This window comes from Hemicordylus capensis, chromosome 5 (genome assembly GCF_027244095.1).
Source record: "Hemicordylus capensis ecotype Gifberg chromosome 5, rHemCap1.1.pri, whole genome shotgun sequence".
In the NCBI taxonomy this organism is placed as follows: Eukaryota; Metazoa; Chordata; class Lepidosauria; order Squamata; family Cordylidae; genus Hemicordylus; species Hemicordylus capensis.
Genome location: NC_069661.1, coordinates 126,751,079 through 126,761,680, shown reverse-complemented (window position 1 = coordinate 126,761,680; position 10,602 = coordinate 126,751,079). Strand labels below are relative to the sequence as shown.

The window sequence follows — 10,602 nt, the reverse complement described above, 5'->3', positions numbered from 1 at the left end:
TAAATATGCAAAATTCATATACTGTTGGCTAATTCCTCCATCCATTTATGTATCTGGATAGCTTCCGGTCAAAACCCTAATAAATCATAATGTGGGGCTACAATGTATTTTGCATGGAGCAGAGAGAGTGGATAGAAAGGTCCAAGGGAGTGGGACAGGGCCTTAGACCTGATCCAGCAGGGTTGTTCTTATGTTCTTAAGTCAGCTATTAAGTCATTGTCCTTCATCATGTATTAATTTTCATATATCATAAGTTACATGATATTCTCATTAAGAACATATATGAAAAGGGTGAATTGACCAGCTTGCCATTGGCCAACATCCAGGGCAATGAACTAATGGCAGAACTAGCAGAATTGCACTAGCTTAGTTGCCCTTAGAAATGGGGATTTGCAGAATTGTGTTCTTGCTCTATAGTCCTCCTGTGCAAATGCCCCAATTAAAATAAACAAGGTATGCTGTTGTTGTGCAACTGTTGTGCAGCCACAAGCAGCACTAATCTGGAGCACAAGTTCCAGATTTTGCACTACCGGACAGAGCAATAGTTTTGCGCCAGCACAATATTCTTCCATAAGCAGTGCTCTGTATGTCAGCCATTGAGTTTTCAGCAATTTAACATTATGACCATACATGCTGTGTGAATTGTATTAATAAATTATGTAGATCTGACCCTGTTTACAGCTAGGATGAAACATATTGTCAATATATTCTGGTTATCATCCTTTATATCTATTTTTATGCTGCTGTGCTTGGAGCTCATGTTTGTAACATTGTCTGTGTATAAATATATGTATCTTATCTATTTCTGAAAGAGCTGGAAATTTGATGATCCTTATGGACATGTAACTGGAGCACTAGTGGGAAGAGTGAAGTACCAGCAGACTTAGGATAACCTGCAGATACGCTGGTTTCACTAAAATCTGAAGGGAGGGGACCCCAAAACTGCCCCAGTATAACTCAATGGAATGGGATGTACATGGACTCAGAGGAACTTAACATACAACCAGGTGGGTGGAGCTAAAGGAAATCAGTAGTGAGGAGTGGGGTAAGGGGGGAATGAACAAAAAGACAGGAAAGTTTCACAACTGCTCCCAAGGGTTGCTGCCCACTTGGCGAGATCATCTGAGGGAGCTCTGCTCCGGGTACTGACAATGAGGGAGGCTCGGTTGTCATGCACGTGGGGAACAGAGAACAGCCTTCTCTGTTGCTGCCCCCAGACTTTGGAATGCTCTCCCAGTGGTCATTTACTCCTCCGACTCCATCACAGTTTTTAGAAAGCTTGTTAAATCTTGGCTTTTTATCCAGGCCTTTACATGATTGTTTTATTGCTGCTTCAGTGTGTTTTTATCTGTATACAGTTTTTATGTTTGTATTTTATATATTTTAAATCAGATTTTTGTCATATTTTTCGCTTAATACTTTTAACTGTCACTTTTATTATATGTTTTTTAACTTTTGCATACCGCCTTGGGATTGTTTTTAATGAAAGGCAGTATATAAATTTAACAATAAATAAAATAAATAAAATCTTTGTTGCTAACAGAGGGCTGGTCTACCTGCCAATCCCAATTTTTCACTGGAGAATCACTCAAAGTGGTCAAATCACTCAAATTGATTTGTGTGATTCAAAGTTGATTCGTCAAGGCAGCTGATCAAGCCAGCTGTTCTCAAGAAATCAATTTGAGGTTTTTGCAATTAGATCCAAACTTGAATTGAATTGTAATAATTGATTCATGCACACCCCTGCTCACAAGCATGGCATAAAGGTAATGACTACCCCGATTGTGTGTCCCCAGCATCTAGCATTCAGACATGGTCCATAACTCTCTAGACCATCTGTCCTCATTTGTGAAAAGGGGGTTGAAAGTTTTATCCACAACCTGTGGTGGCTGGAATGTAAAACAAAATACAGCTGATTTGCAGAAGAGTCTCTAAAAAACATTTGAGAGGGAAGAAAAAATGTCTTGGTGGAATCTGGCCTACAGTCTTGAGATAAATTACACTACAGTATAAGCAATTTTACTGCCAAAGTACAGTTTATTTTCATTCTACATAGATACCATGTAGCACGGTCCCAAGACCATAATCTTTAGACCAGAAAATAATGAAAGTACTGCTCATCTTTCTAATAATGAAATACATCCCCCAGTAATATATTTCCAAATGATTAAAAGATGATAACAACACTGGCAAAACAGGAACTAACCAATTAACCAAGCAGGAAAGCTTACATATTATTTTACACTTTTAGCACTGTTGGCAAATAACAAATTTCTAATTTTTTTCATTAGCTAGCCACTGAGAAGAAATTGTTTCAAACAGAAAGCTAGTTTCGCCACCATATGAACATCCAATGTTTTTGTACTTAGGTTGGAAAAAATGCTATTAACTATTGAAAGACATAAAATGGAAAAGCAACATTTATTGCTGATGAAAATGCCTTACATTCAGAGTAAAAGTACCTTACAATTCATATATCAAGATATATAAATAGCATTTTAACAATAAGATGAATGACTTTAAAGCAAAACAAACAAACAAAAACAGAGGAAAAAGAGAAAGATGTTTTTAAAAAAGAATATTCTCCAGGCTCAGCAAATAGTTTGCACTGTAAGCTTGACACTACAAAAAGCAGAGGTGTAAATGCCAAATGATTTGGAGGGACAAATTCCCCTCTCAGCAGATTCCCGGGGACCTCATTCCTACTTTTTCACCAACAGAACATCAATTATACTTCCATTTGATAAATATCCATTCCCCAAATTCCTCTTCCTGCAGCTCACCCCACTGCAAATGTTTCATTTCACAGAATCTAACTTGCAAGGGTAAAGAGTGGGGAAAGGGTCTGCTGTCACATTACTTGTTCCTGATGCCTCTCTGCTTCACTTGTCTGATGCAAGGAGCAAGCTTGTTTCAAGCACATGAAACACTGTATTTACTCAAATAGAAGACAACCCTAAATTTAAGATGACCCCCTTAAAAATATGTGTTAAATATGTTATACTATTTACCCCAAAGGAAGAACACTCTGAATTTAAGATGGCCCCTTCCCTCGCCTTCCTAACATCAAAGAACTTGGGGAAAACCTAGTCTTGCTCAGGTAAATACAGTAATTTAAATGGAAAGCTTGGGCCATTTTGACAGTGAATACTTGTGAATAAGTTGGACAGCGTGCCATTTGTGATTTCTGAGAGTTCTGAAAATATTTGAAATTATCCCCAGTTAAGAAACAAATACCCCATTATAAATTGAACTCAGACTACTTCACTTACACCACCTAGCCCTTGCTGCCCGTTCTCCTCCTTCCCCCCAAGCAAACCTACCCTTATTAAGGAGTGGAGGAACTTGCTGGAGGGCAGGACTTGACAGGGCAAGCCTCAACTGCCCTAGATGCTTCTGAGCATGCTCAGGAGAATCGAGATCAGCTAAGAGTGAGGCCTACAAGGTTCCGCCTGTTTCCTGTGAACCCAGCTGCCACTGGTTGTCCTCCTTTATGAGGACCGGCATGGTGGCTGAGGATGAATTTTCCTGTGCTTAGTTTTTTCTTAGCTTTCTCAGAAAAAGCTCAGAAAGGCTGGAGCATGTTCTGAGAACTTTGTAAGAAAGCTTAGAAATACCAAATGAAATGTACTGCAAGGCAAACTGAGGGAAGCCTACCTATCACTAATGAATTGCAGAGTGTGGTGAGGGTCCCGTTGCCAGGATTGTGTGTACTGCAATTAAAATCCCGCACTCAGGCAATCCAAAGCCCCCCCCTTTTTAAAAAGCCACCTTAATTCTGCATCCTGTATCAATTATGCAAATAGGGGAAATCTGCATAATTTCTTTTAGTTTGCATAATTGATTCTGCATGTTTCGCTGTGTTGCATAGTTTTGTCTAGCTTTTGCAGTTTTGGGGAGTGGCAAAGGCATTCCCAGAGATTGAAATTCTTACTCAACCACCTCTCTGACTGTTGGGATTTCAGCAGGCATTGCCCCACCCTCCCCACAACATTCAAGCATATTTTCTGTACCCTAAAGATTAAAATCCTGGATTTTTTAATAATCAGTTCAAAACTGAGCTTTTATGGAATTTTGATTCTGTGCCCACTGCCATGTTGTGTGCTTTTTCTGTGCTCCCACCAAATCACAGCATATACACAGCCCTGCTTATTAGGGACCCCCAAAGACCTGAGCATATTCTCCAGCACCTTATGTTTGACACTCTTGACTTATCTGAGAAATAACAAAGAAAAGAAAGCCATTGGAGAATAAATACAAAGTCTGTGTTTATTTTGAAACAGAACAAGTGTGTAGCGAGAAAGAAATGCACCATGGCAAAAAGCATGACTCACTTCAAGGCTCTGTATGCTTCACATTCAAATGCCAGATGTTAAATTTTGAGAGGTTTCCATGCACTTTCCAATGATGACAACTCATCATCACAGACATTCAAAAGTGATGAAAGTTGAAGCATTGGCCTCTCTCTCTCTCTCAAAAATATAACCAGCAGGTTAGGCATCTATTTATAGAAATAGTCACCAACTGTAATGGAACTAGAACCAGAAATCCACATTTACAGAAGCAGAAACTGACCTTGGAGATTGAAACTAAATGTGTTTCTCAGCTTGGACTTTAGTAAAGAGCTGTGCTTTTAAAAAATGTACTATTTTAATACACCTTCTAGCTTGCACTAACATTCAGCATAAAGCATTTCTTGAAAGGTGCAGTGGAGGACAGCAAACAAAAATCAAGAACCTCAGCTTCACTAGCTCAATACAAGAAGAACTAAGGCTACTACCCTGCTCAAGTACTTCCACTGGCTTCAGTGGAATTTCATAACTGTGTTCAGGATTGCAGTCTAATGCTGTGATGTCCCAGTTAAGAGGATGTTAATAATGAATGGAGAATGAACAAACCAATCACAAATAAAATTCCTATTTTGAAAACAAACAAACAAACCACAGAATCCTTCCAATAGAAAATGTTGGTCTATATTTTAATACTGAAAATAATCTCAGTCATCTATTCACGACAATATGTCTTAAGAAGTCTTCTATCGGTAAGAAAAATACCCATAGCATGCAAAGCTGGGAAGAACCCCCAAATTTGTAGCATGTTAACATAATTTATATGTGAGTCTTTTTGCCATCTAACTAACCAGAGCACTCAGGACTGTTGCTTTAGTTTGCCTAGACAACTGACAAAAGCTATGGGTCTATATACTGTACATTCATTTTGAGAACCCCTGGCACTTTGTGCTGCCAGCAAAGGAACTGAGCTACCAACTTTCTGTCAGAGATAACTTCAAGGGTCTAGTTAAAGAGTCCTGCAAGTGATTGTTCCCAGCTTGAGGTGTGGCAGGTCAAGAATCGATGTACTTTTCTCTTCCATCCTTTGAACAGGGCATCTTGCTAGCGCATTTTGTAGTCATTAGATATAGATGTTTCACACAGCTGCCCTTTAAAATCCAAATCTACTGTGAAATCCAGGTCACGCTGTAATGAAGACAACACATACGATTTTATACAATTTATCCAGAATCTTGCAGAAACTGCAGTTAGTTCAGAATACAGCAGTTAAGACAGATAACTGGGTCTGGGAGTTAGAATCATATATTGCAAATTTTGGAACAGCCACACTGGCTCCTGGTTTATTTCTGAGCACAGCTGAAGCTGCTTGTTTGAACGCTCTGGGAAGAGCAGAAGGTTTCAAGTTCCCTCCCTGGCTTCTCCAAGGTAGGGCTGAGAGAGATTCCTGCCTGCAACCTTGGATAAGCCACTGCCAGTCTGTGAAGACAATACTGAGCTAGATGGACCAATGGTCTGACTCAGTATATGGCAGTTTCCTATGTTCCTATCATAAGTGAGTGGGGTGATGCCTGGAGAAGGACCTTCTTTGTTGTGGTGCCACGGCTCCTGAACTCTCTCTTCAGAGAGATTCACCTTGAGCCAAGTCTGTTTTCAACATCAGGTGAAAACCTTTTTATTTACCCAGGCCTTTCAAACCTGATTTTATGGTATTTTGTTGGATTGGCTGTCTGCTCTGCTTTTTAATTGGTTACGAATTTGTTATTGTCTTCATTCATTGCATGAGGAAGGGATGTGCACAAACCGGTTCAGCACTTCCTTAAGGAAGCACCAAACTGGCTCGGGCACCCACAGCCAAACCAATTTGATGTGGAGCAGTTCCCTTAAAAAGCAGGTAAGCAAGTCCTTACCTGTTCCTGCACTGCCCCACTGCTTTTCTGGGTGTGGTGTTTGCTCTACAAAAGGCCTTTGTTGCAGCCATGTGTGTGCCTATGCCATGCACCGGCTGCAGGGAGCAATGCTGAGGCCACACATGGCCTTTTGTAGAGCAAGTGCCACACCAGGAAAAGCAGTGGGGCATCTCAGGAGCAGGTAAGGCCCTGCTTGCCTGATTTTTAAGGGAACTGCTCCCTGCCCTGCCCATGGCTGCTGAGCCCATTCGGGCTCATCCCTAGTATGAGGGGGAGTCAATAAATAAGGTAAATTTAAGTATATCATCAAAATGATATATTCCAGAAACATGCACTATTTTTCAGTATAGCCACCTCCTATCTTGACACATTTATTCTAATGACTGACAAGCATTTTAATTCTAGGAGAGAAAAATTGTTTTGGTAAAGAGCATAGCAAGCTATGTACTGCATTTCTTTTACTGGTCTACCTGGTTGATGTCTGTTCACTACACATGTGCAACAGTTTCTGAACAGTTCACACCACCTGCATGTGTGTTTTGATGATAGACAACTGTCTCCATATTGTGCATAAATTCTATGGTAAATTTCACTTGATTTAACCCCTTCTGTCAGTAAAAGTTGAATGATAAATAGTGGTCGAACTATGGTAAAATCTGACAGAAGAGCTGCCATTTTGAAAACATTTTGAAAAGTGGTTGTATAAATATTCATAAGAAAAAGAAGAAAGAAAGAAGAAAACTTCCAGTGACAAATATTGCCAACTTTATATGGAAACTACAAGTAGTACATGTTCAGACATGCAATAGGATGGTATTTATTATTTATTTATTTATTAGAAACATTTAATATACCACTCACTCTGAAGACTCTGGGCGGTGTACAAAAACATGCAAAGCAAGACAACATTAAAATTACATTCTAAATTAAAAACTAAAGTAACTAACAAAAAAGGGAAAAAAAACAAATAGGTAAACTACAGGGCAAAAGCCTGGCGAAAAAGAAAAGTCTTCAATAGAGATTTAAAAATCAGTAAGGAAGGGGCTAAACGAATCTGAAGGGAAGGGAGTTCCAGAGAAGTGGGGCAGCAACTGAAAAGGCCCTTTCATGGGTCCTAGCGCCCCAAACCTCTAAAAAATCAGGGACCGACAAAAGGGTCATCTGAGATGATCTGACCGGATGGGATGTAACTGGATGGGAGAGGCGGGTCTGTAGGTAAACAGGTGCCAAACCCCGCAAGGCTTTGAAGGTCAAAACCAGGACCTTAAATTGAACTCAGAAGTGAATAGGCAACCAGTGCAATGACTGCAGGAGAGGTGTTACCCTGTCATATTTTCTGGCACCCATGAGTAGGTGAGCTGCTGCATTCTGTAGCTTCCCAATCATCCTCAAAGGTAACCCTAGATAGAGAGCGTTACAGTAATCTAAGCGGGAGATAACAAGGGCATGGGTCACTGTCATTAATGCCTGCCGATCAAGGTAAGCGTGTAATTGCGAATCAGATGAAGCTGGGCAAAAGCACTTCTGGCTGCAGCCTCCACCTGCTGTTCAAGCAGGAGGCGCGAGTCCAAAAGGACCCCCAAATCACGAACAAACTCCTTTGGGGGCAGCGCCACCCCATCTAAAACAAGGTTCACATCCAGCTGTTGCCCGGTACGAGGGCTGAGTAAAAGTACTTCAGTCTTAGTGGGATTCAGTCTGAGCTTATTTTGATTCATCCAGACCTTAACAGCTTCCAGGCATCAAGTAAGCACAGAAACAGCATCCCCAGAATGGTCTGGGATGGCAATATACAGCTGAGTATCATCAGCGTATTGATGAAATCTCACCCCAAACTGGGTAACGACCTGACCCAGCGGCTTCATATAGATGTTAAAGAGGGCAGGGGCAAGAACTGAACCCTGGGGAACTCCATAAAGGAGTGGCCATGGGTCAGACCATCTGTCCTCAATGCATACCGACTGGACACGCCCACTAAGGTAAGAATGGAACCACTGTAAGACAGTGCCCCCGATACCCAGCCCACGCAGGTGGTCGAGAAGGATAGCATGATCAGTAGTGTCAAAAGCCGCTGAGAGATCTAAAAGGACCAAGAGAGGGACACTACCCTCCTCAAGGTCCCAAAGAAGGTCATCTACCAGAGCAACCAGTGCTGTCTCTGTGCTATGCCGAAGCCTGAAACCCGACTGATAAGAATTAAGTTTCTTCCAAGACCCTCTCAAGATGGGCACATACAACCCTCTCTAACACCTTCGCTAAAAAAGGGAGGTTAAAGATCAGTCTATAGTTGTCAAGGACCTCAGGGTCCAGGGAGGGTTTCTTCAAGTGAAGGCGAACTATCGCCTCTTTAAGGGCTGCTGGCACGAAACCCTCACGTAGCGATGAGTTAACCAATTCCCGTAGCCAAGAATTAACATTCCCACCGGCTGTTCTAACCAGCCAGGAGGGACAAGGGTCCAAGCAACATGTTGCCGCACCCATACCCATACTAGGTATGTAGTAATGAGTACATAATGGACTTTTTCTAAGTCTGTAGAAAAAGTGTAAATTCACTTTATTTATTGACTCCCCCTTATATGTTTCTTTGTAACCTGCTCTGCGGCTCCTTGGCTGGCAGATGAGCACGATGTGAATATTATAAATAAACAAATCTTACCAGATTTCTGCATAGGCCAGATTTCTGACTGAAATCACTTGACAGGGCAATTTAGTGGGTGGTTACAAACATTTTATTACACATTGGAACCTGATGTGGTATTCTCTTTACCGCTACCTGAAGACTTTTGTCCTAGATTTAGACATCCATGTATTCCCAGGCCAACAGCTGCCCAAAATGGTTGTGTGTACAAGGCCCAGACTAGGGATATGGAGAAAATTCTTCAGTACTTCTCATTGAAGGAAACCTGAAATTATCTTTCAAATGTCACTTTTGTATTTCTAAACAAACAATGTTTGTGTTTGGATACAGATCACCATAAATCTGTGATGTGCTAAAAGACTGCTCCTGTTTGTGGTAAAATCCATAAGCTACAAAATGGAAGCACCTGGAAGGTAAATAATCAAGCCCAACTTACCACATTTTTTTCATTTGGTTTCATGGATATGGTGCCATAGATTTCTTCACCTCTTCTTACAGTTAGGTAGTCCTCCAAGTAGAAGACAGTTTGTTTCCAGTGGGTATAAGGAGCATCTGGGGCTATTAAAAAGATATTTGTGTGTTTGTTTATCTATCTATCATATTATTATTTTATATTATTATCATTGTGGCAGCGACTGTGTTATATTTTTTCTCCGTTTCACAGGCACAGCAACAACTGTTGAAATGACAGCATCAAGTTTAGATGTCCTTCCATTTATTTTGTGAACTTCATATCAATTTAATTGTATTACTGTCAAGCAGGACTGTGCTTCATTTAGAGTGTGTTGTGTGTGTTTCTTTAATTGGATTGATAAAATAACTGTTCAGCCAAACAATGACTGTAGTGATTTCATGTGACAATTCCTGTTGACTGGTGGTCTTTGGTAGGTAAGTCGTCCTTACAGAGTTGTGCCATTGAGTTGGTGTCGACTCTTGGCAACCATAGAGCCATGTGGTTTTCTTTGGTAGAATACAGGAGGGGTTTACTTTTGCCATCTCCTGTACAGTATGAGATTATGCCTTTCAGCATCTTCCTATATTGCTGCTGTCTGATATTGGTGTTTCCCATAGTCTGGGAAACATACCAGTGGGGATTCGAACCAGCAACCTCTTGCTCCCTAGGCAAGTTACTTCCCTGCTGTACCATTAGGTGGCATCCCTTACAGAGTAGGCTTCCCAAAAACATTAGAGTTGCAGGAGGATACAGCACTTTCTTGGAAATTTTAATTCCCACAGGCTTCTTTTCAAACATGTATATTTGGATTGTTGCTACATGAGTTTACATGTGGCAGGTTGCTGCTTGCTGATGTGCATGGGCTTCTACAGTGTATTGCGTCTGTGCATGTTGTAGCATGTTGATGCTGCATGTGTTGTATGCTGTGTGTACTGCTGTGGCATGTTACTGCTACAGCATATGTATTTGCATATGCATGTGTGCAAGTGTGCTTGAGAGAGAGAGTGGAGCTGACTTGATTTGCACTCTCTGGCTTACCTGATTCCCCCAATCTGCAGAAGAAGAGGACAGGGGCTGAAGGATGTGCGGAGGCTAACTTAGAAGCGAGCACAATATATGAAACTGTGAACATGGTTATTTCTTATATGACACAGAAGTTAATGTTGGGTGCCTTTACAATGTCCATGCTTTTTGGAGCATGAGTGCATTTTTAAGAGTTTGAACTCTTCTCTTAAACCAAGGTGTCTTTTGACCCTAGAATAACTGACTCCTAATTATTAATGTAAATGTTTACTAAATTAGAATTTCTTT

At 40.9% G+C, this 10,602-nt stretch overlaps 1 protein-coding gene across 10 annotated transcripts in view; it reads right to left on the bottom strand.

The window, feature by feature from the left end:
* Window positions 1–2,017: 2,017 nt before the first annotated feature.
* Window positions 2,018–10,602, bottom strand: part of PRMT8 (protein arginine methyltransferase 8) — a 424,784-nt gene continuing 416,199 nt past the window's right edge. For all 10 annotated transcript variants that reach the window (XR_008308635.1, XM_053256302.1, XM_053256301.1 and 7 more), the window contains 2 exons: window positions 9,274–9,395; window positions 2,018–5,477 (listed from right to left, as the gene is read on the bottom strand). Coding sequence is in view for 9 of the 10 variants with exons in the window: in XM_053256302.1 (XP_053112277.1) it covers window positions 5,394–5,477; window positions 9,274–9,395 (206 nt within the window). In the remaining variant the exon portion in view is untranslated. The remainder of the gene's footprint in view (window positions 5,478–9,273; window positions 9,396–10,602) is intronic.